Source organism: Amblyomma maculatum, chromosome 10 (assembly GCF_055883805.1).
Source record: "Amblyomma maculatum isolate TAMU_Amacu chromosome 10, ASM5588380v1, whole genome shotgun sequence".
Taxonomy (NCBI): domain Eukaryota; kingdom Metazoa; phylum Arthropoda; class Arachnida; order Ixodida; family Ixodidae; genus Amblyomma; species Amblyomma maculatum.
This window is the reverse complement of record NC_139353.1, coordinates 36,015,887-36,041,826: the sequence shown is the minus strand read 5'-3', so window position 1 is coordinate 36,041,826 and position 25,940 is coordinate 36,015,887. Positions and strand designations below refer to the sequence as shown.

Here is a 25,940-nt window from a genome sequence, read left to right as displayed (position 1 = left end):
GAAGGACAAGAGGCCACAGTCAGAACTGGGCATGGTCTTACTGATCGGTTTCCGATTGAGAAAGGAGTGTGGCAAGGCTGCATATTGTCGCCCTGCCTATTTAACCTATATGCAGAGTGTATCATGAGGAAGGCCGGTCTGGACGAGTCTTCAGCTGGAGTGAAGATTGCTGGAAAATGTATCAACAACCTTAGATATGCGGATGATACCACTTTAATGGCAGAAAGTGAAGTGGAACTCAAGAGACTTCTGATGCGCGTACAAGAAGAGAGTGAGAAGTTTGGGCTTAAGCTCAACATTAAAAAGACAAAAATCATGGCGTCTTGCCCTATCAAGTCCTGGAGCATCAATGGACAAGAAGTGGAGTCTGTGACAGATTTTCTCTTTTTGGGCTCCAAGATTACCTCGGAAGGAGACTACAGCCATGAAATTAGGAGACGCCTGCTTCTGGGAAAGAGAGCAATGGTTAGCCTTGACCGCCTAGTAAAGAGCAGAGACATTAGTCTGCCAACCAAGATCCGTATAACTTGTGCTATGGTCTTTCCAGTTGTGATGTATGGATGCGAGAGCTGGACTGTGAAAAAGGCTGACCGCCGAAGAATTGACGCGTTTGAATTGTGGGGCTGGCGAAGACTCTTGAGAGTTCTTAGGACTGGCAGAAGATCAAATCAGTCGATATTGTCGACCATAAACCCTGACTGCTCATTGGAGGGTCAAATTCTAAAGTTAAAACTCAGCTACTTTGGTCATCTGATGAGAAGAGAGGAGTCACTGGAGAAAGATTTGATGTTGGGAAAGGCTGAGGGTCGCCGGAGAAGGGGTATGCAGCGAACGCGATGGTTAGATGGCATCCTCGAGGCACTGCAGATGAAGTTATGTGATGTTAGGAAGATAGTGAGAGACCGGAAAGTGTGGCATGACATGGTCCATAGGGTCACGAAGAGTCGGACACGACTGAAAACTGAACTGAACTAATTCCGGAAATTCACACAGTTCAGCTTGTTCTAAATTTCGAGATTTCCGAATAGGAAATACAACACTTGCGAAATTAAACTGAAGTGAAGAGCGTTGTTAAGACCAGTTTATTTTTTTTTTAAATGCTCCTATTTGTTTCTATCTCTGTACCCCAGGCCTAATATTCGTGCTCAATCTCCTCCACGGATACGCCGCTTTGCCCTTCATATACATCGCATCCTTTCTGTTCGACAACCCGGGATCCGGCTTCACTGCCCTCTCAATACTAATGTTCGTCATCTGTAAGTAGCTCTTGAAAATATGTTAGAACTGATGCTTGGGCGAGTTGGTATGCCATTTTCTGAAGAACAGCGCGACTTGGACAAGGACGGAAGGAAGACAACGCGGACAGGCGCTGAACACGGACAACGCGGACTAGCGCCTGTCCATGTTGTCTTCCTTCCGTCCTTGTCCAAGTCGCGCTGTTCTTCAGAAAATCTTGAAAAGAATTTAACCTGCTTTTTTTTTACTCATAAATTGATTGGTACCTGTGTCGCGACTGGATTGAGGCAAAATGTTGAGAAACCTGATAGTTACTTCCTCTGATCAGTTGTGTTGTGGCTCAGAAGGAGCCGAATTCGATTCCCCATTCCACCTTAGCTTAGTTTTGGTAAAGAAAAAAAAAGTTCAAGATCGTCGAGTTATTTGATAAATACAAAACGAGTTCGCATGGATTATCTGGATTATGCTCAGATGTGACAACGTTAAAGGCCCTATCCTACAAAATATCTGACGCCGGTATTGCCCCTCCGACAGGTGACCGTTAGCAGATGGCACGACCGGCCGCTATGTGTGTCGGCAGATTTGTGATGTCACGAAACCACGTGACGTAGCGAAGTTTCAGGAGCTGCCAGCACGAGTAGCTCTTCTGAAACAGAGAGATGGCATGGGGATCGAATAATAGTTATTATTCCATCCACATATCGCCTTTCTGTCTCAAAGAAGCTAAGCCATACTTGAAATACGACACAGACACGCTGCCTTACGCCGCATGCTGCTTTGTTGCAGAGGGGTTTTGTCTGTGTCGGATATCTTTCCACATAATGTGGTAGCTGTCTACTGTGAACTAATACGTTTGTATGAGACAACCGAGGCCACATTGACGGATCTGTGATTATGCGAGCAGTGAAGGTCGTGTACGCTAAAACTAAACCGTAAGAGGAGTAGCTCACGGGAGTTTTTAACTGCGTAGCGTCGTACCCTCGAAAACCTATCTAGTGTGTCCCCCATATTTTTACCTCGTGTCGTTTTTACTGACAAGGCTTCCGGAGCCCCGGCTCTGGTCAGGCAGTGAACGAGTAAATCACAATATATACTTTTCACCAGGCATTAGTGGAAAATTAAATATATACTTCAACGACAAACAATGCGGATGTGCTCCTTCTCGTGATGCAGTCTGTTTTCAAATATTCCATGCCCGCTACGATGGCTTTCCTATGCTCGTTGGCGATCTCCTCTTATAACGCCCCGCCTACACACAGAAATGTATTTTTCTATTTTGCTATAAACTAAGAAGCGTAGTATTGGACGATGCCAGGCCAGAATCGTTATGTAGGTGAGAGATATCAGTACAGCCAGGCTTAATTGGCATCATGCGGTTTAACAATCAAATGAAAGAGTAGATGCCGCCATTTGCGGTACATGGATAGAGATCATCCTACTTAAAAAACAGGTTTCCCGTGAGCGTCATACGAATGCAACTGTAATGTCTAATGTGGCCGACTGGCATCGTCCAACACTACGCTTCTTAGGTTATAGCAAAACAAAAAAATACATTTCTGTGTGTAGGCGTGGCGTTATAAGAGGAGATCGCCAACAAGCATAGGAAAGCTATCGTAGCGGGCATGGAATACTTGAAAACAGACTGCATCACGAGGAGCACAGCCGCTTTGTTTGTCATGACTGGACTTGACTGGACTTGCGCAGCGACAATGTGTTAAATTGTGTGGTTACTTTCTTCAAAAGTAATAACCTGATGCTTGTTCAAGCCGATAAGGAGGGTGGGTTTGTAGTTTTATCGAATGAAATTTACAGCGAGAAAGCGCAAGCAGCAAAGAAATTTGTCCTGCTTAAGAAAAGAGAAGTACGAGTTAAGGCTAAGTTCATTGAGTTTTGTAAGAAATTAAACCTGAGCACGCTTGCCAGGGACATCACTAACAGCAGAGGCAATAGCTTAAGACCATTTTTTACGGCCAAGACCCACAAACCGGAAATTCTGTTCAGAACGATTGTTAGTAAAGAAAGTAGTAGTATATAAGAGAAATGCGCAACGACTTAGACAGGACACAGGAAGAAACACATACAGCAGTTCACATGCGCTCTTGAACTGTTGTATGCGTTTCTTCCTGTGTCTTGTCTAAGTTGTTGCGCATTTCTCTTATATACTATGCAGAACCAACTAGCCCGACAACACGCTCTTCTGAACTGTATTAGTAAAGAGGGTTCGTGGCAAAGGAATGTCAGTCAGTTCTTGTTAAGAAGTTTAAGAACCTAGTTTTGAACAACCCATTTCTCACCAAAAGGTCATCCGATGTGGCACAGTGAGCGCTTGGACTGCGTCGTTTGTCTGTGTGTGGTCGTATCATCTATGATACGACTCAGATACAGAACCTTAACCGCGGTAATAGAGGAGCCTCACTTTCTAACGGTGGCGCGTTTTAAGCATATTGTGAAAGACGGCAAGGCAAGGGATGCCGTGTCTGGCGTTTATTCCGATGGACAACCGAGGCGCGTGCCACTGGTGGCGCTGCGGGATGATGACGATGGTATGTACACGAGAAAGAAGATCCTTGGAAGACTCATAATATTTAAACTTTTTGTTCAGCGTCCGTGGGCTGCCTAGGCGAGGTGTTCATGGAGCACTACGCCAGCCAGGTGAACAGCGTTTTTGTCTCGGCGGTCATCGGCACTGCGAGGCAAGTGGTACGGCTGCTGCCCTCCTGCTCGTACTCGCGTGGCATGACCAAGATCCTGCAGTTAGCCGCCGAGAACCGCATCTGCCAGATCGGGGGCGCCGAGCTCGACAGCAAGTGCACGAGCAAAGTCGTCGAGGCAAGGCTGTCACTTCAGCGATGCTGCGAACGTGAGTCCGCGTGACTATATCTCTCTTTATTAAATCTATTAGATCTGCTAACTACAGCCCGCGGAACTATTGCCTGAGATTGTTCGGAAACAACACCGGCAACGCCGGACACTGTGCCGAACTTAACGCGATCCGTTAAAACGATGCGGCTTTGGGGACATGATTCCGGCTACCTGCTGCGGTTGGTAGCAACCTACTTCGGCTTTTAGGTGGCAAAGTGGAAAGAACGAAATTCTTTTCATTTTCTGGGTTGGGAGGGAGAGGCCCTAAGGTGGTACCCACGGCATGAGTGCGCTGGTAAAAGGACTGTAAAAGTGACAGTCACAAATACTAACAAAATTGCCCAGCAAAATTTAATGGGAGACATCCATAGCTGTGACGTGATATCCTAAGAACCATTTTGATTCTCGCATGCATCAGTAATTGCAGTATTTAAAAGTCTAGCTTTCTTTAGAGTTTTCTTTAATGTTTTACAATTCTCAGATATCAGCAGCGCCGACCGAATGGAATACTTGATACATCCGTTCGACATGCACCCGTACTCTGCTTTCTACGAGGTGGTCACCTTGTCGGTTGAGGGCGCCGTACTTTTCTTGGTGCTGCTTTTCGTCGAGCGCTGGATTCGGAAGGTGGATCAGGCACTCACCTCACTCGAGCCGGAAGCTTACGGAGAAGACGGGGGAAGGTCGCTCGCCAAGCCAGTTCCCGCACTGTTGCGAGAAAAGGTACGGGGAGTTCGCGTTCCTTGTCTGTTTTTTAACTTGTGAATAATTAAAACCGAGAACAAGGCCAGGGGATTTTCGCGTTCATGGGAAAACCGGTGCCTATCCGGCGAAATCACGAAGTCACCACCTGTTGATCTCGAAACTGATTCCAAATCACAGGAACAGTGTCTTGGCCTGCTGCTCAATTCTGCAGCAGGAAAATGCTCGGTAAAATTGTTGTCCAATTTTTCTAACGTTTTGCCATAACAGCGAAAGGCGTGGAGATGCCCAGCAGTTTCCTCTTTCCCAAGCATTTCATTCTAAATAAAGACGAGAGGCACGCGGGGACAACTACGAAAGATACAATGGAAGAGCTCAGCTAAGTTTTTCATCAGTTTCACTGACAAAAGTTGATCAAGGATAAAAAGTTTAGCAAGGACATATAAGGATTAAGGTATATAAAATTAGCGGACAATAAGAGAAGTATAAGTTAAGTAATTAAGAGCAAGAAGAACGAATACCGATGTGCTGTGCTTGCATGCTTTAATTACACGTCCTCGTAGTTTTGCTAATTAGTTTTTCACCTCAAGGGTTGATCAGAAAAGCGCAAATAAAGCATACGAGAAGATACGATCGAGTCTAATGAGGTAGGCATATAAATGCAAGGACAAGGCACTTGTCGGCACTGTTCCGAATTGCACACTTTAACCAATATACGACACCTCTTCCACCTCAAGGTTTAGATCATTTAGTGCACTGTGGAAAATTAAAAATCACTGCAATTTCTTTGTGGTTAAATAGCATTTCGCAGCCATTTTGCTGCAAGATTTATGTTGCGTTTTCAAGGATGAATGAAAGCAGAATCCCACCTAACCTGGGCACATCTACCTGAAAACTGATGAAGCTAACCTAAATTGGGGGAGAAATTTAGCAGGAAAGCGAACAAAAGCAGCTGATATGTGAAGAAAAAAACATCAGCACGCCACTTGAAGAAGTTCCAAGGGGCTTTTACTCGAAGACAATGCTCCTGCCATCTTTTCTTCAAGGGAAAAAAATTGTTGACCGCAGAAATGTAATTGTTTTTACTTTCGGGAGTAACTTGGGCATAAGAAGATTGTCGGTCTTTTATGTAAGTTACAGTGAGGCTCCTATTTACAGGTCAGAAAGCAGGAGGATACGGAGGTAATGATGGAAGACCAGCTCGTGGCCGCTTTGGTGAGTGGGCAGATAACGGCCGAGACACGACCTTTGATGCTCGTTCACCGGCTGCACAAGACGTACGGGCATACGGAGCCTAACCTCGTGCTACAGGTGCTTGGAACTTTTCTACTGGCTTCTGTAATAGTAGTAGACTTTTTACTTTAGTGCCTACTACACCTAGGTGCCCAGTAAATCATACCTGCCATGCTGTCTGCTTCGGCGGAAGCCCACAAAATTGTTACCTTGCAGTGTGCCATTTCGGCCTTTTAAATCGTTGTGCAGGCAGCGAGAGTACTTAAGGCCGCATATTCTCACTTATTAAATACCAGCGGTTGAACGGTAAGGTACAAATGAAGTGTCACTTTCAAGCTTAATTCTGGAAGGTTATAACCCAACTGCACCTTTCTAACTTAGCGCTGAAGTAACAATGTTGGCCGTACTTGTGTGCAAATTGGATGACCCCTCCTAGTTCGAAATGCTGCAAACGCAACTATGGGAAAAATATTAATCTGTATGAATAAACGCCACATCACTTGAAACTGATTGGCAGACTAAAATTCACCAACACAAATTTGCGCGCATAGGCCGCATGAAATGAAAATACTTCGCTGATATCTTGCACTAAAACATTTTGACCCGCCGCACATGCATTTTGCGCGTTGTTTTTACTCGTGTGAATAGCGAAACGAAGCCATTTTTTTTTACATCAGGATGATGCGTGAATTTTTGTCTGCGCTCATCCTATTCTCTCTTGTATTCTCTGTTACACCAGGGTCTGACATTCACGGTTGGCAAGGGAGAGTGCTTCGGTCTGCTGGGCGCCAACGGGGCAGGCAAGACGACTACATTCAGGATCCTGACCGGGGAGCTGCTACCGCATGCGGGGGACGCCTACATTGGACCATTCTCGGTCATTACCAACACGACAGATGTGAGTGCGTCTGTGCTATCACTTGGCTATGAAACTAAATTAATATTAATAATTGATTCACAGGAAAGGCAAAACATCGTATCTGTCGCACTTGTTCTGTGGACACATGAACCGTGCCGTCAGAGAAGGGAAGATGGAAGTGAAAGATGGAAGAGAGAATGAGACGCCATATTGTAGGGCTTCACATTAACTTCGACTGCCTGGAGCTTTTTAACGTGCACTGATCTTGCACGGCACACGAAGGCATTTGCATTATGTCTCCATCGAAACATGGTCTCCGCGATCGGGCTTGATCTCGGGTACTCAGGTTCAGTAGCCGAGCGTTTCAACCACTGAGCCACCGCGGCAGATTTGTTTTGTTCGCTATAAGTAGTAATGGCGTACAGTGGCGGTAGATACCTTCATCTTACTACAAATTCGAAGTGGCATTGTTCCGAAGCAGCGTGTTTCGTAATATTGTGGCCGCGCGCCTGTACATCCGTTGGTTAAAGTTTACAGAATGCGAGTTCGGGGGAAAAATATCACTACGCTGTCAGAAAATGAAGAAAATGAAAATTCCACAGCAATGAAATGTCGTACATAGTCCACGCTCTTCAGCTAACAAGTGACCAGTAAGGAATGGAGAATAAACTCTTCATGGGAACAATCGTCTTGCCATACTTTGTCCATGACTGAGTATTAACACTTTTGCCGTACATTAAGTTAAATAAGTTAAATTGGTTCACAGGAAGGGAAAGGCGCAGTAACTGTCACACTTGCTCTGTGGACACCCGAACCGCGCCGTAAGGGAAGGGAGGAAGGTGGGAATGAAAGTGGACAGAGAGAAAGAGGAGCCGTAGTGGAGGGCTACGGAGTAATTTCGACCACCTGGGGATCTTTAACGTGCGCTGACATCGCACAGCACACGACGCCTCTTCGTTTCGCCTCCATCGAAACGCAGCCGCCGCGGTCGGGTTCGAACCCGGGAACTCCGGCACAGTAGTCGGGCGTCTTACCACTGCGCCACCCCGGCGGGGCCCGTACATTAAGGCACCGTTGCCGTTTTGTGTCAGCCTATCAAAAGGTATTTCCTCTTTGCCTGGCAGTTCCAGCGGAACCTCGGCTACTGTCCACAGCAAGACGGCCTGCTTGACATGCTGACGGGCGTCGAGACGCTGATGCTTTTCATCCGCCTCCGAGGCCTTAAGATTACGTCGGGGTATGTGGCGGCATTGCTCGAAATCTTTCGCCTGGACGAGTTCGCCGAGCAGCAAGTGGGAAAGTACAGGTACGAGTCACTTTACTCAAAGCAACAGCGGTAACTCAGCAAGTGTTACTCGTATTCTGTTTCTCACAGAAAGGGAGACCTCAAAACGTGCTATGAGTGATGAATACCTTATATAGTGCTGTTGGCACAGCACGTTGTCTCCCGGCCGTAACGCGAGATTTACAGGCTGTTGTTTACGGACGAACAAAGGCACAGTCGTATGTTGTTGTTGTTGTGGCTGTAGGAAGGAGGAAAAGAAAATGCACGGGCCTACTACTGGCTCTGCAGCTGAGCCATCTCCGCTGCCTCGTGCAGATAGAAGAGGATATAGAGAAGAAAGAAAAGGAAGAGGGAAAGAAAGACGCGCGCCGCAACAACAGCCGTCGTCCACCACCATGCGGTGGCGTGTGCAATGACGGCCTACAACAGATAAAAATTCGGTACCAGGCTAGCCCCCGCCGCAAGCGGCGGTGACCCACCTGTACCAGCCCCATCAGGGGAGTGCAATGCTGGGAGCGAGGCTATAACGAGAAAGTGGTTATCCGAAGGCCTGCTTAGAGGCTTGAAAAAGAAACGGCAGCCTCGCTCGCTCCAACGTCGTCACCTATGTTGTCTTTCTTCTGGTAGGCAACCAGTTCATAACTTATTTATCGGTTGTGTCTTGCAATCAGGAAGTGTAACTTTAGTTCTCAAAGAAACAAATAAACCGAATACTTATGGGGGTACTCTCGACCAGCCAGAGTGAATCGAAGATACATTGTCTTGTAAATTTTTTTCTGCTGCAGCGCCGGCAACCGCCGGAAGCTATCCTTGTGTGTTTCCATGCTGGGCATGCCGAACGTGGTGCTCCTGGACGAGCCTTACGCCGGTGTTGCGACCACGGCTCGCAAGCGGATCGTAAACTACGTCAGCGAGCTACAGAGGCTCTCGAAGATATCTATCGTTCTCACCTCGCATAGGTGCGTTTCCCTGCTTTTCATTTTCATATTTGAACGTGCTATTCGCACATTATCTGCTTGCTCGCGAGTGTGCCTTAAATATGTGGGCGCGCGCGAGTCAATTTCTATTTTAACTTGGCGTGTTTGTTTATAGTATAGATACGTGGGTGTCTGCAAAAAAAAAAAAGCTTTAGTTGACCGTAAAGCACCTGTTTTATCTTAATACCACACCTGTGGTCCTTGTGCAATGAATACGGTCAATCCCAACTAGCCCATATATCTCCATTTTAAATAATACTTATCAAACGTGATTGCTTCAAAAGTTGTGTGTGATTTTGCAGTTTATCGAATGTCGAATTCCTCTGCAACCGCATCGCTATTCTCAACGACGGCAGGCTGCAGTGCCTCGGCACTCTTACACAGCTGAAGGAAAAGTTTGGCAAGGGTTACGCCATCACCGTGAAGACTTTTCCAGACAGAAAACAGGACATCGTCTACCAGCGTGATGTGGCTCGCGAAGTCACCAAGAACTTCAGTCAAGCCGAGCTTGTATACACCTACGAGGTGCGTACCATTTTGGTATTCACAGGCATGGAAGATACGCTGGCGAATATTTACTGGCACTCTGGGTTTCCTGCTTACTTTGCCTCGGCCATATCTTGTACGGACCAAAATATCCAAGTAGATCAAACTGTGCACATCTTTCCGAAATCTCTTCTATACAAGGTTTCTTTTCATCGGTTATGCGTCTAAGTTTATGAATTGTTTATAAATTATAAATTATCAATTGAGCAGTATGTCACTGCCTTGGCTCGGCTTTAAAATTACCTTTATTTCTTTAACATTAATTATAACGAAATGGCCTTATTGGCGAGATGACAGGCCAGTTGGCATTGAGAGGGTGCACACATTGAAGTAATGAAACGTGAATTACTTTGAAACAACACCTTTCTGTCTTAAGCTAAGATCAAATTCGTTTATACGACTTGAAGCAATAAGGAGATGCACGTTCAAAGCTTCCCGCTGATGTGCTTTGAGTATTTTCCCACTTGTTGGCTAGAGTTTGTGACATTCAGCTATTTCCCTTTCCTATAACGTTATTCTATGATAGAGCTCTATTTAGTTGAGGAGGATATAACAGATTGAGGGGAATAACATATTTGAGGGTGCATGCGCAAGCGCAGAAGTATTATGGGTAATATTTGCCTCTAAATCTAATGCATACCACGCTGGCCTTCCCGCACACTGTCACGCGGAGCATTGATGCAATGATGCCCTGGATTACGCGCTAAAGCAAATTTCCACTCAGACCCATCGTATCATTGTCTGTTCCCTTAAGGGCGTCCTCGAGTTCCGCATGGCACGCGTGCGGATGCCATGGAGCGAGATGTTCACCAAGATGGCGAAGATCAAGAAGCGCTTCAAGCTCCTCGACTTCTACATATCGGACACATCCCTGGAGCAGATCTTCCGGAGCGTCACGAGGAAAGAGGCCATCGAGTCTGCGGCCGCGGCGGCTGCGCAGGCCCCCATTGTCCCTGTGGCGGGACACAATCTCGCTACCACGCTGGGCATCTAGTGCCCGCAGATGGGGCGCCGCGTGCATTCTCCTTAATACATACTCTTTCGTGAGGAGCCCTTAAAGTAAACTTACGCTTTCTTGTTTAGCTTAACCTATCCTCTCTACAGTAGGAGTGGAGGACGTGCACGTGCGGATTAAGCCAGCTCATTGACGAAGCCACTGCAATAGCACAAAGGCTTTTGCGCCTGAAAGCCCGCGTGGAATACTTCGAGCTCAGCCAGGTCATGAGGAAAAACGATATAAACTAAGCACTTTGCCAAAAACAGGTAACTATCTTCGTAGATCGCGGTCAAGTACTTGCGTGTATACCTACAAAAGACCACGTATGGTGAGAACCGGCTGTTATCGTTTCTGATATCGTTTCCGAGTAATGTGATTAATATGTCGCCAATCTCTTCGGAAAAGCTTCACCCCGGTGTGCTTTGAGTATTTTCATACTTGGTGGCTATGCACGAATAAAGAATTGGCGACGATCAGCTGCTTTCCTTCAGCAGAGTATAAAAAAAGAGAGAAAAAAAAAAAGCTGTGAAAAGCACACACAGCGCACCACACACGGGATAAAGTCATCTGGTCTGGTACCTTTCCGTGATACATTGCAGTCATGCGCTGCGTTTCATATTTAGTAACAATGCAGCCTGAACATACCGAGCAGACACAAAGGAGATGCTATAAAAATGATAGCATAAGTTCAGTGCAATTTGACTAGCAATATGCAACGGGCTGTTGCTGAAACATGGGTACGTATAGGGCTTTCAAAAGGCACAGAAGCTACTGGGTGCCAAGGGGTGCCATTTTTGTAAAGGTTCAAGGAAAATGTTTAAAATCCATCTAAGGACCAAACCGATCACGCAGGTAGGTCTGGATTGTCTTGAAAAAAAAAAAGATAAGGAAATTGTTTGCAAAGAGCAAAGTGCATACAGACTTGAGCCTGTGCGTCGCGCTTCAGCAGAGGGTGTGAAATGAAATACCTGCTTGGAACTCTTTCAAATATCTCAAATATGGTTCCTCAAGTAAGTACCCTATTTTAAAAACAGAGAAGTCTGCTTTGAATGCCTAGGCTATATTTGGATATGACATCTGTGAAACATGTAACGCCCTATTTGCACTAAGTGGGACGTCAGCATAAGGCCTGGACAGCAGTTATCGGGACGTACCTGAATTGTCATCTCAAGGCTTCCCTCTTAGGTGAATATGAGTTTTTTCTTTTCGAAATGAGCCAAATCCGCAAACCGAAACTAACGCAAACCCAACTGTATTGGCAAGGTAATGCAGTCAACTTTCATTTCATCATCATCATCATGTCATCATCATGCGGAGTGGACATTAACTCAAAATTTTTGAAAAATACTAAAGTGTATAGTGCCATTATTTTTGCCGAACTGTTTAAACAATCTCTTGAGTGTAGCTGTGTTCCTAGCGACTGGAAGGTGGGCAAGGTGGTTCCCCTGCACAAGTCTGGGGACAAACATTCTAATAACTACCGACCCATTTCACTTACTAGCATCCCATGTAAGATCATGGAACATGTCATCTGCTCTCATCTCTCCAATTTTCTTGAATCAAATTCTTTCTTCATTCATTCCCAACACGGGTTTCGTAAAACATTCTCATGCGAGACTCAGCTTCTATGCTTTTCACAAGACCTTCATTTCATTCTTGACCGGGGTTCCATAGCAGACTGTATATTCCTCGATTTCTCCAAAGCTTTCGATAATGTTTCTCACCAATTACTACTTTTTTAAATTAAGTAACCTCAAACTCGACCCTAACATCGTTTCGTGGCTTCAGTCTTTTCTCACTAACCGTTCTCAATACGTGACAGCAAATAAATCGAACTCTCGTTCCTCTCCAGTGGGCTCAGGCGTTCCCCAGGGCTCCGTACTAGGGCCCCTACTTTTTCTAATTAATGATTTGCCTAACAGCATTGCTTCTTCTGTGTGTCTCTTTGCTGACGATTGTGTTATTTACCGTGAAATTAACAGTGACTCTGACATTTCTGTTCTTCAGTCTGATATTAACCAAGTTTCAGAGTGGTGTAAATTATGGCAAATGGAGCTTAACATTAACAAGTGCAAACATATGCGTATTTCTCGTCGTAACAATGAAGTAGCTAATTACAACCTCAATAATACTCCTCTTGAAACTGTGTCTTCGTATAAATACCTTGGTGTGCACATAACTTCCAATCTTTCTTGGAATCTGCATGTGGAATCTATTACTAACAATGCTAACCGCATGTTGGGGTACCTGCGCCGAAACTTTAACCTTTCTTCTAGTTCAATAAAATTGCTTCTTTATAAAACCCTTGTTCGTCCTAAATTGGAATATGCAGCCTCTGTCTGGGACCCTGGCCTTGCATCTCTAGAATCTGAAATCGAATCTGTTCAAAACCGCGCGTCACGTTTTATACTTTCCAACTATTACCGTAACTCCAGTGTTACCGTTATGAAAACATTATTATTGCCACCGCTTTCACTACGCAGAAAAATTTCTCGCTTATACCTATTTCACAAAATCTATTACCACAATCCTGTCCTTAAGAGCCGGCTACTAACTACCCCCACATATGTTTCAGGTCGCATTGATCATCTTCACAAAGTAGGTGTTCCGTCATGTCGTACTAAACACGCCTCTTATTCTTCCAAACACTTCTGTCAGTTGGAACCACCTTCCTAGGCACATTGCTGATATTACGGACCCAAATTCTTTTAAGACTGCCGTATGTAATCTATATTTATAGATGGTAGTCAATTGTTTTTGTTCGTTTTCGGTGACATTGTTGACTGTCGGAAATGTTTTTTTTTTTTTTGCCTCAACTGCTTTTCCGCTTTTTTTTTTTCGCCAATCCTCTTTTTTTTTATCACTTTTCGCCGTGTTATTGTTTCTCCTATGTTTTATGCTGCACTGTACCCTGTACCAATGTATATTTCCCACTCCCCTCTTTAATGCCTTCGGGCCCTGAGGGTATATATATATATAAATAAATAAATAAATAAATAAATAAATAAATAAATAAATAAATAAATAAATAAATAAATAAATAAATAAATAAATAAATAAATAAAAAACTGATCAGAACAAAATCGGTCAAATCGCACCAACCAAGCTAGCCCTTAGATCACATTTTAAATCTAAAACGAGCCAAATCCTTCCGTTGCGTGGATCGAAATGAGCCAAATTCGTTCAGCCAGCATGTCAGCCTCCTTGTAGGCTCGTGTCGGCGGTGCTCGTGCTTGATAGCGCGGACTGCGTGGTCTGTTTCGCGAGCTCCTTTTTCAAGACTTTTGCTTTGACGGACGCAGTTCCACATGGATTGCGACGGGCATGGAGAGATCGGTGAACGTTCCGTGCCCAGACGTGGAAAGAAAAATCGCCCGCTAAGACTCCGAGAAAGCAAGAATTTGCTGCTTTGGTGTGTCATGGAAAGAAAACGAAAAACTTGCGTATTTTGTGGCTGCTTTTAGTCGCTGTCGAGAAAAGGAGCCCGGGGAAGATTGCGAAGAAGGCTGCTTATGCTGCCAGGAAGACAGACCAGCCATCCATGTATGAGTCGAAATCGGGTGACGCATACTTGTAATTTTTTTTTTAACTGCTGAAATCGCAGCACGAGCATTTTTGAATAGTGTTTTGAATGTAACCTGAAATATACTTCAGTAATAATAAAGTTTCGAGAAGAAAGCCGGGTCGAATCCATGTTTCTAAATCCAATGTTTCCATTGTTGTACAGGCCAAACTATGCACGTATAATTTCGGCGATTAATGCTGTTGTGAGGTACTTGTGAGGTACTAGGTTGAATACCAGCGCATTCATTTCAGTCAAGAAATTATGGCCTTGTTCTCAGTTTGTATTGGATAGATCTGACTCATTCCGAAGAAAAAAACTCATAACTGCGCAATCCCTCCTTCCCTCCTCGGCTTTCACCACAAATACAATCCGCTTCTTCTAGCTCTAATTTTTCTTTCTTTGCCTTATTTTCTTATATGCGCCGGACAACTTTTGTGCCAAAGCAGGTCATGCGAACTAACAAAACGAGTTCTAATTACATGACTTCTTCGAGTGTATTACTGTAGTCGCTTGCAATAAAAGCACTTTATCTATAGACACTGTACGGCGCTCATCCAATGTATCCGTGTGGGTGTAGCAAGAGTGGCTGCAACGCGAGGAGAGTGGGGAGAGGGGAAGGGTGGCCAGTGTTCCCTGGAGGTGGTTGTACTGTAGCAGGTGTGGTAGATCGAGCGAGCTTCGCTAAGCCTCCTTGTATGACATATCTGCGGAGTTTATTTCTGTCGGTTACGGGTCGAGGGTAGAGTGTGTGTAGCAGCTGCAGATGCAGACATGCTGTAGTTCCCATGATCCCTTCTTCGAAGGCGATCTTATTGTCAGTGTGTTCGCAGTAATCCGAATAAGGAAGCGAAGGTCCACTGCTGCTTACTCGTCTCACTCACCCCTAGAGAACGGACACTGAAATATCGGAGTGCTAATAATGCTTGGTGTCAGTTTTACTGAGCTTCCTTATTTCAAGCCTAATGATTTCGCAATTAAAAAAATATTTTTTCTTGGTTGAATACATGTAACCCCTAAACATTTTATTTTACAGCACTATACGCCACCATAAGCGTAGCTTATTGCATGTTCATTCAATTTCTTCCAGGTCCGTAGAACCTCTTTTCGTATGCATCTGGATTAGGCACGGGAACTCTGTTCGTTATTCTGACGCCCTTTTAAAAAAGCTATAAATTAAAAGAACCTAAAAAGCAAACATGGCATTCGGAGATTCGATCAGCCCGACTAAATCTTACTATTCAGTGGGAGGCTATCTGGAGCAAACAGAAAGATTTATCTTAGCCATGGAACATCTACAAGGTGAAATAACTAACGTATTCTGGCACACCCTTTGTGCTTCGGCGTGTACCATAGCTTCAGAGATCAAAAACGCAGGCATAGTTGCAAACGCTTCACTGGCGTGCTTGCAGAGACGTTTGTAACGTTTATAGACAAAGAATCAGCACAGCTATGCAACGGGCATAGAAGAAGCAAATGTTTTGATTAAAATGCGCTCATTTGAGGAGTATAGGCGTTAAGTTGTAGGATTGCGTAGGAGTTGCAAGCGATTTCAGGCGGATAAAAGGCTTAATATATCGGTATTATTGCGTGACATGTCGCACGTGAAATGAGCATAACACGCAAATATAAGTATCAAGACAGTGTACATAGCCCGTGGCATAACTCTTGTTCTCAGTAAGACTTCTCTCAATCTACCAAAAGTCACACCGGTTCGCGGGATTCATGTAGTCCCCAGGCTTGCACGAGAATGCCTTTGCAAACGCGGGCATATTTTGCAGAGGCACGATGCAGCGGGAGCGACTGTGCCAGTACGCTCCTCTGAATGTCCGAGTCTTGTTCACTTTGTCAGCACTGCACCACTTGATGCAATGCGCCACGAAGAAAGACTGGCGAGCGGAGAGCGCGACGCCGGGCACACCTCTGCTGCGTTCATCGTCCGGAAGTTGGCGATACGCCTTGTGAGCCAACATAATGCCCGTGAAGTCGGCGAAGCCTTCCGAGTCTATCGTTTGGTCCAACGTCCTCGCTCTTGAGTCTGATTCCGCCTGCATGTGAAGATTAGACTCGACATGCAGCCGCAGAAAGAACACGTAATATAGCAGCAGGTTGGGCGAGTTGGTGTTGAAAAAAACGGTACCGCGACAAAACAGAGACAAGGACTAACCACGTGAGGTACAGGACAAGGATATGGGTCTCTCCTCTAGCGCAGTATCATTCTTTCATTCAAAACAATGCAACAAAAACAGTGCACATCATGCCGATGAGGTCATCGAGAAAACAAAATAAAGGTCAATTGATTTCAATACTATGGTCGGGCAGAAACCTGCTGCAGAAGGGAAATGGTCCTGGCGACCATATTGTTACCTTATTCCAAACTGCCACTTGAAACTGTGCTGTAGTGTCGGTAACGAACAACTACGGAGGGGGACCGCGACTTGAGTATCAAAATACCGACATATTCCTGCAGTTCACAGCACTCAATGCCAGTATCAAGGGAAGGACTGGCGGCTTAGCCAGGAGTATGTTTCTTCTTTAAGTTGATCAAGAAAGTCAGCTTTTAGCGGATGGTGGCGCCGCACTGTGTCCTTTCGTTGCTACTAACTGGTATCTGTTTGTAGCGTCTAAAAAGAATGTACTACGTTTTATGACTGCTCCACTACGTCATACAGACAGGTATTTGTGCTCTATCAACTTAAGGCAGCCTACTTGTTGACTCAGTAAATTGCGCCTACTTTTGTCCCTTAATTTTCTTGAGTAGCTTAAAATTCATTCTAAAAAGAAAGCCAAACAACTAAAGATGCCGCCTTACTTTTATCGGCGTTGCCATCAGCAGCGCTGTTAGAGGCAAAAACGTTTTTATTTATGCTGATATTTGTGGTAGGTATCACCAGGTTTATTCTGTTTATTTAAGTTACTCTCATCCACATTTTTGACAAAATCTGTTCATTGTAGTTAATGAAACGTTCAGCGCGCGACATAGGCGGGGCGCGGCAGTCGTGTTCACAGGGCTACTCGGATGCTGCTATACTAACTCCACATCATGTCCACGACGTCAGCGTTTTACAGACGTGGTCTACCAACGATATAGTGAACACGAATACCATCGATTAGTATTATTGTTACTATAACCAATGAGAAAATTAGGCTACCATACGAAAACAATTGTTTTACCTGTTCTGCCGAGTTTATCAGGCTCTACAGTCGAGCATTCGTTAATTCCAGGATAGAGCTTTGCAATGAGACTTCAAGAAATCTGTTAAAAAAGTCAATATACTGACTGTTTAACATTATCTTTGCCTGAAGACATACAAATACCGCTTGTTCGAAGATAACTAATATGCAGAGCTTTCGCCAGCATTCCGTTTAGTGGGAGTAAAGAGTACGCACTTTTTGATACGAGGCACGGAGGCAGAGCACCTTTCTTTCATACTCTTTCATCGTGTCCGTAACGCCATAATCGGCCCTGCGGCCTTCGTGGGTCAACTTAATACCCCGGATGTCATAGGCATGCATCATTTCGTGACCGATGATCTGGAAGAAACATTGAAAATGTTAGGCGGACGCATCCCGGCAAAATAATTTAATGTGGTCGAAAAATCAACTAGCTGCAAACGTGATTGCTTAATCAAAGTACGCTAAACTAGTAAACCTGGTTTAGTATTTGTTTACGCGGTTTAGGTAAACTGTCTAAGAAGCACGCCATATGGTGGAGTGCTCAAGAAGTTTGCGACCTCTGGCATCGCAGAGTTCAGGGAGCCTTGCGTTTCGGCTTCACTGAAACGCATCTGCCGCGGCCATGATTGAACCCCAGTCGCCCATGTCAGTAGTCGAGTGCCGTACCCACAGCCACCGCTGGGAGAGTAGAAGCTAAGAAACAACTAATTACACCACCGGAAAATTTGTGTGATTAAAAGCAACGCACTGAGCATAAACACAAAACATGGCCTCTAGATATGCGTAAAATACATCTGTGATTTCAGTGCGTTGCTCGGGTACACGATTTCCTACGTGACACTCTTTCAATAAAGGGGACAACTTTTAAAATGGCATGGGTGATTTTTAACTTCAATTTTTAATTACAAAAATGCATTTTCAAACAAATGTAAAAAATGTTAATTATGGTGCTTGTACGTAATACAGAGAACAACTAGATGATAAGTATCTCGGCAAATGTCCCATCCACACTTGACAATGACTGGCGCGAACTACTAAATTCGGAGCCGTCAGACCTTCCCGCTAAGACACCTAATGCACACATAGTAAGGTTCCCTATTTATGAGCCAGAATTCAAATTTCAATCATAAATACTTCTTGAAAATATTTTCAGACGCTTTTACATTCATTCTGAATTGAGTAGAAGCGTAATACGCAGAAGAGTTGGGTGACAATTGTCCCGTCGCGGTAAAATCGCGAGTGTCACGGTTCTGTTGCACAGTTGCTCAGTTTAGTACAGTTCACCTACTTCTTTGCGTTTAAGATGATGTAGTAAAAATTGAGCTACGAATAAACGGTCTATATATGGCCGCGAGCCATTCAAATCTGTATTTGTTCTTTTTACGATAGCCGCCGGCATGCGGTCGTATCTCTCTGATTCTGTCACGCGGATCAGTTCTGTATTCTTTGTTTGTTTACGCTCTTTGTCACGAGGTTCAGTTTGATTTCGGCTACTCGCGGATGTTTTTATGTTCTAGGTTGTATTAGCCACCGTTTGCGGATTTATCCGGAGGTTTTTTGGCCGCCTTTAAATTGAACGTTGGCGGGTACGACGGGCATTCTTTATTCGATGACCGACGAGCACCATTAGCTGCTATCGCCGCCGCCGAGTTGCTCAATTCTTTTGCGGGCGCAAGTCAGCGCAATAAAGACTTCAGTGTTATTACGACTGACGTTTTCGTTTGTGACTGTGGCCTTGTCACTACCAAGTGACAATATATTGCATCAGAAAATCAACGATTCCCGTTTCATACCGCACCTTTGAGATCAAATTACAGCGACATTATATTAGTCCCTCCATGAAATAAGCACCAAAAAACTAAGTATCAATGTCAGAATTACTTTCTGTGATATTGATTTCTCTCAGAGATGTTGCTAGGATGATCAGGCACACCCGACATACTATGTATGTATGTATGTATGTATGTATGTATGTATGTATGTATGTATGTATGTATGTATGTATGTATGTATGTATGTATGTATGTATGTATGTATGTATGTATGTATGTATGTATGTATGTATGTATGTATGTATGTATGTATGTATGTATGTATGTGTGTGTATGTGTGTGTGTATGTGTGTGTATGTATGTATGTATGTATGTATGTATGTATGTATGTATGTATGTATGTATGTATGTATGTATGTATGTATGTATGTATGTATGTATGTATGTATGTATGTATGTATGTGTGTATGTGTGTATGTATGTATGTATGTATGTATGTATGTATGTATGTATGTATGTATGTATGTATGTATGTATGTATGTATGTATGTATGTATGTATGTATGTATGTATGTATGTATGTATGTATGTATGTATGTATGTATGTTACGTTCAGACCACACGCAAAAAAGTCTGCCGAGAAATAAGCAGCCCACAATACTACCTGGCCGAATCCTCCGTAGTTCATTGCCGCGGGGGCGTCTAGGATGAAGATCGGTGGTAACAACATTCCAGCAGTGATAGTGATGCTGTTGTCTTGTGGCTTGTATTCGGCGTCTATATGAGCAGCCTTGAAATTTTCCGTTGAATTCCCTCTGACCGCACGGTGCGTCAACACACGGAGAGACTCCAGATAAGGTGTCAAGAAAGTGTTGCCTACGTCCGGAAAGTCCGCTGCATAACGGCCGAGAGAAAGAAAAATAATTGTACGCACTTCACTTATGTTACCGGTACGAAGTGTTTAATCGATGCATGGATCACATGGATATTACTGATCAAGCGTATGGGGGTTAAATAAAGCAAAGGTAGCACCTGCAACATGGCTTTCAGAATTCCTGAACGCCTGAACTGGAAAGCTAGTACAAGGGAAGATGGGGAAAAATTTACACCGATGTTTACGACACTCGGTAATCCGAATTTTAGCTTAGATCTTCACATCGAAGAACGCCTGGCGTATTCATCGTCGACTCGGCGAGATGCATGCATTCTTCTGTCAACGGTTGAGACAAACGAAATCGAACAGTCTATGATGCTTCCTAAGCATTTAGCGTATTCGGTTACGCGGCGTAACCTCGCAACTAATCGGAACTTTATGGGGATGAATTACAGCGCGATCCCTAAAGCTTCCGGTCGAGCAACAATAACGACAAATCAGATAAAGTTTAAAAGAATGACATCGAATTTAATTGCACTACTTCTAAATGATTCTGTGGCGCAATGTTTTGTTTTAGTGCTGCGCATGCGTTTCTGAACGGGGAAAGCGGTAGTTCGAACCCGATTGCCCCGGCTTGATCTCTTTTCATCCGTTACTTTTTCAAATATTTTTCTTAACATATGGCGAGATTTGGGGGTAGAAACACGCACGCACGCACACACACACACACACACACACACACACACACACACACACACACACACACACACACACACACACACACACACACACACACACACACACACACACACACACACACACACACACACACACACACACACACACACACACACACACACACACACACACACACACACACACACACTTCGCTTTTAAGGGACAGAATCGACAGTGTTAAGGGGGTGACTAATTAGGATCCCTCGGCTAACGTTCCCCAAACTTTCCGAGACATCGGTGTTCAGAATGATCATTGAAGGTTGCCCGAGGCCAACTAGACCCTCATGTCTTTGGTCGGTTTTTAAACTTAAAAGAATTAGCAGCGGTTATCTCTCTTAAATCTATTATAGAGCGAAAACACTGAAGTTTCAGCTGTATATATGCCGCCATGTGAGGGTCGCCGAGTCAAATGACAGAAGTTTAACTGTGGCTTCCGTGATCAGCTCCGAGACAACGGTGTGCTTGATCGCACGCGGAGGCCAGGGGTTTGTGGTGCATATGGGAGGCGCAACGCAAAATGGCAATGGTTAACCCTATTTAATCCATTTAAACCTGGTTATAACGAATAAAAGAATCGCCATGTGGCTCAGTAGTTAAGACGCTTGGCTACTGAACCTGACTATTCGAGTTCTCGCCCAGTATGTTATGCTATAGCATAACATAACATGCACCAGCCGGCCGTACAATATAACTAACTGCCCACTTGAGAATGACTAATTACATTAGACCTTTGCAGGTTAGTCATTCTCAATAACGACGGAAATGGCGTGATAGGCACGCAATCACGTCAGCTGAACGCGTGGTATAAGCAGAACCAAGCAAAACAGTGCTGTCGTTCCTCAAACTTCATTCAACCACGTTTAACCACTGCTAACTTTTTTCTGTGCCACGAATATCACCATAGGTAGAAATTTCTAAACAATCGATTGATGCCGAAACAGTAATTGCAAGCGTTTATTCCCAACGTTTTATTTGCAGGATTAAAAACGAAAACACGAATTTCGTTTATGTACCCGCTCATTTTTAAAATTCAAATGTCGATATTTAAACGCGGTAACAACATCACTGGATGAGCACATTCCAATCAGCAGTCCCCGCATTAATAAAACAGTCTTTAGGTAGTCTCCAAAAGGGATCAGTGGCAGCTGATAACACTAACATCAAAACGATTCCTAAAAAAAAAAAAACGCTCAGTTTTGAGCGCTTGTATTTAATAAGGCAGCAATAAATGAAGCACTCGCAGGCCGGATCATCTGATGCTTACCGAACAAAGCTTCGATAGTGGACCCGTAGGAGAGCCCCTTCGGGTAGCCGAAGGTGAGGCGCAAAGTGTCCATCTTGAGTAAGCTCACGTTTCGCACGGGGTCTTTAAACCATGCCGTATTCTTCAGCTTGTCCACAAGAACGCCCAGCACGTTCTTGAAAACTTGCTCCCCTGAATCCAGTGCCGATGGCGGGACGTCTAAGGGATGTCACGTCGGTGCAGAATGGCAGGGTTACAAGCGAGGAACAGGCGTGCCATGCGCAAAAGAAGCAAGCAGTCGGGCGTTGTATTAAGGAGAAAATCCTACTAGGTCATGTTAACTGTGTCCGCAAAATCTGTCATCAAAATATGCGCTGATCCGACGTTATCACCTGGTGAAGTCATATCGAGTAATTAGTCATTAATCGGAGAATAATAATACTGATATAATGATAAAGATAATGATAACTAGTAATAGCAATTACGTATAGAGGTAATTATTTGGAGGCAGTTAGTGATAACTAGTAATAACATATTTAGTGATACTATAATCCGTGATAAATAAGATTTATTAGATAATTAGTGATAAGATTATTAGGGGTGGATAATTATTGAAATGTGTTTAGTCATACCTGCTTAGTAAAAAGTGCGAGCCGCACCAACGCTTTCGCATTCTCCCAATGTAGTTTCTGCAGTGACCTCTACGATTTATTAACTTACTTAGAGTCTGGAAACAACTCATACCTCTGCCATTGAGTAATAATTCTAGTATAGAAAATATGCTTCAGCCCATGTGTTGGGATGGTCAATGCGTGAGCACAGCATAGTTCGACTGTTGGTGGTAGCCAGCGGCTAAAACGCTTGCTGAGCCCTCCCATAACACATTTTAACCTGGTGATGCTGTCATTACGAGGGTGGCCGAATGGTGTGCAGCTGTAAACCATTTGGTTGTGTTTTAAAATATACTACTAGTTATGTCACCGTAATGCGAGCGCACCGTTTGTAACACTGTCGGCTGATATTCGAGGAGCCGCACTGATATGAAATATATATCTCTCTAACGCATGTATCATATTTCATCCTGGATTGATCATTCCCCCAAAAGTGCAACCCATCTTCGTGCGTGAGTAAAAAAATCATACTCTACCCCTACTGTATATCTATGGATGTCTAGAACTCGCTTCTGACTAATATAGCTATGGAAACAAATTTATTTCCCTTCTCAAATAAACCTTTCAGCGCAACTTGTTTGCCTAAATTCACCGTAATAATGTTTTCGCTATTTTCCTTTTTAAGAACCATGAGCTGTGTATTTTAGATATATGTATACCCTTTAGTGGATGCAGTGCAGTGTACTTTAATAAGCATTTGTGAACTAATGTTTGTAAAGATTATGTATTGTGATGTTTTATACCCTCCCCCCTATGTGATGCCCAGTTTCTACAACTTGAATTTTTATTATATCTTATCTTAAAAAAGATAAAGACATGCAAGTAACATCCTGCATGCCAGTGCGCTCTATCAGTAGATGCGCGGCAAAGAGCGAGGGTACGCCGGCACATCCGGCTAACCTATCTCGATAACTTGATGCTCGCGTTATCGCCGCCACGAGCGAAGCTGTGCTGCTATACCATCAGTGCTCGCCAGGGGTACTTTAAATACATCATGCAAGGGTTTTTTGTTTGTCCAAGCTGTGTAGAAAGTTGGCGTTCGGCAGCTCGCGCTTTTTTGCTTTTTCTGAAAATGGCACCATTTTCTGAAAATGGCACGCAGGCTGAAAATGGCACCATTTTCAGCCTGCGTGACCGTCGTGGTTCGCTCTTCGCTTCGAGACGAGTCTGTGAAAATAAACAAGGAGCAAAATTCCCGAAGGACGCAGAAAGGGACGGCGAGACACAGACACTGATTCAACAACGGATCGTCGTCCACTGATCGTCATCTCTTTCTGCGTCCGTCGTGGAGTTTGCGCTGTTTTTATTGTGATGAACAACCAACTAGCTCATGATGTGTTCTACGAGTTTGTGCGCGAGCTATAGAATACAAACGCTCATCCGTCGCTTTGGCAAGTGAGGTCAACTTTTTCTTGGCCCAAGGAAGCGCATGAAAAGAAAAAAAAAAGTATGACGGTGTTGCCTTTGTTGTCTTCATTTAAAGATAGGGGCTCAACAATAGAGCAAGTAAGTTAATTAAGGATCACTTCCCTCGGCACAAACTTGCTTTCTTACGTTGGAGGGAAAAAAGACAAACAGAAAATGGAGTTGTCTCTCATTTAGTCATCTGCGGTCGGAATATATTTTGCAAACATGCAAGGAGAATAGGGCAACAGGGTGCAGACGATTAAAAAAAACTTCTAAAGGCACTTTTTATGCGAACTCAAAGTTTAATGACAGGTAAAGCTCCCGCTCACGTTAATGACATCAGTCATATGCCGAGGAAGGGACTCATATAAAGAGTCGACGTATCCGGGTTGCTCTCGGAGATTATCCCACTCCGTCTTGACAGCCTCCCATAGGTCACCTGGACCCATGCTGTGATTGATACAAGGCAGATTACTTTTCAAAATTCCCCAAACGTTCTCAATGATGTTCATATCGGCACCTTTTAGAGTCCACTCCAATAGCTGCACGGCCTATTCTTCAAGGAAGGCTTTCTCAGCTCGCTCAGTGTGGACGGGGCTATAGTCTTGCTGCAGGAGGATAACTCCATCTTTAAATGTCCTGTCCAGCTCGTACGGGACGAGATAGTGGTCGAGGACATCGCAGTAGCTGGCTCCGTTAAACTTTGATGGCAGTTTATTCGGAGGGCAGAAACCTTCTTCACTGACAGCTCCCCAGACGTTCACGGCACAACGACCACTGCTTATTATTTGCATCGCGAAGTAGGGCAGGTATCTATGTGCGAAATAATAATGCATTGATCAGCTCCTACGTAATGCGTTAATTAAAACAAAAAACGCATTTAACTCAAAACCATGGTTGTCAGGCCACAAAGAGAAAAACTTTTCGACCTGCAGAACTGAATAGCTTGAAAGTGCGTCGCAGATATCACTATGCGGTTCGCCAGGCAAGAGCGTAAAGGCAGAGAGAACCACACAGGCCACCTGAGCAATAGATGCGGCTTTTTTACACTACACGTAATGAATGCCGTTTCGATGGTGCGAAAGGCTGAATACTGGGACAGGCATTACGCATATTATGCACTCCCAAGGAAATAAGGACGGCTGTTTGTTATCAGCGAACGGGCTACCAATGTTATCGCTAACACAAACCTGCGCTTTAGACTTTTTTCCAAATCGATTGATGTTAATCTCGTGTTAAGGCCTTATTATGAAATTTCAATCGTAATGCAACACGTACGCGACACTTTTGTGCATCCCTGCTGGCGACGTGTTTAGCGCAATGCGCGCCATGTAGGAAACTTTGCAACAGATTATGCAGAACCTGTCATCGTTGTTACTGACTTGCTTACAAGGCAAGCCTGTGTGGTTTAAAACACAAATAGTTTATAAAACTTTTCATAAAGCTCGCAAACCCATATAACTTATTTATAGCCGTAATACCTCTAAGTATGAATGTATGGCGAACGCAAAGATTTTACGCGAGAGAGGGAACCTGTCGTGTACAATCTTTACAGGCTGATTAAATAACACGCGCAAAAACTTTCTCACCTTCCGACAAAAAAGTTACGTTTTTAGCCAGTAACAAAGCTGTGTTGTTGTTGTTGTTTTTTTCTCATTTTCTTGAATACAGATCAGTCCTTATGACGGGTACATAATAACCGTCCTGCCGTCAGTAGTATGAGCGCCACTAGCAGCTTAGGGCAAACAGTGTTCTAACGTTTTGTACTTCAATATCGTGTGCACACCTCACTTACCTTA

General features: G+C 44.1%; 2 protein-coding genes across 3 annotated transcripts in view; one reads left to right on the top strand and one right to left on the bottom strand.

The window, feature by feature from the left end:
* Window positions 1-11,170, top strand: part of LOC146176163 (phospholipid-transporting ATPase ABCA3-like) — a 35,148-nt gene extending 23,978 nt beyond the window's left edge. The window contains exons 15-24 of one of the 2 annotated variants that reach the window (XM_084582496.1): window positions 1,131-1,256; window positions 3,839-4,096; window positions 4,580-4,808; window positions 5,796-5,823; window positions 5,968-6,111; window positions 6,773-6,931; window positions 8,017-8,198; window positions 8,963-9,136; window positions 9,457-9,679; window positions 10,455-11,170. In XM_084582496.1, the coding sequence (XP_084438622.1) occupies window positions 1,131-1,256; window positions 3,839-4,096; window positions 4,580-4,808; window positions 5,796-5,823; window positions 5,968-6,111; window positions 6,773-6,931; window positions 8,017-8,198; window positions 8,963-9,136; window positions 9,457-9,679; window positions 10,455-10,694 (1,763 nt within the window). In that variant the 3' untranslated portion in view covers window positions 10,695-11,170. Of the gene's footprint in view, window positions 1-1,130; window positions 1,257-3,838; window positions 4,097-4,579; window positions 4,831-5,795; window positions 5,824-5,967; window positions 6,112-6,772; window positions 6,932-8,016; window positions 8,199-8,962; window positions 9,137-9,456; window positions 9,680-10,454 lie in introns of both variants that reach the window. The other variant, XM_084582495.1, reaches the window with a different exon arrangement.
* A 4,783-nt stretch (window positions 11,171-15,953) lies between these two features.
* LOC146176162 (neprilysin-3-like) overlaps window positions 15,954-25,940 on the bottom strand; it is a 45,768-nt gene continuing 35,781 nt past the window's right edge. The window contains exons 13-16 of the mRNA XM_084581269.1: window positions 22,085-22,282; window positions 19,873-20,102; window positions 17,650-17,793; window positions 15,954-16,307 (exon numbers count right to left, since the gene is read on the bottom strand). Of these exons, the coding sequence (XP_084437395.1) occupies window positions 15,954-16,307; window positions 17,650-17,793; window positions 19,873-20,102; window positions 22,085-22,282 (926 nt within the window). The remainder of the gene's footprint in view (window positions 16,308-17,649; window positions 17,794-19,872; window positions 20,103-22,084; window positions 22,283-25,940) is intronic.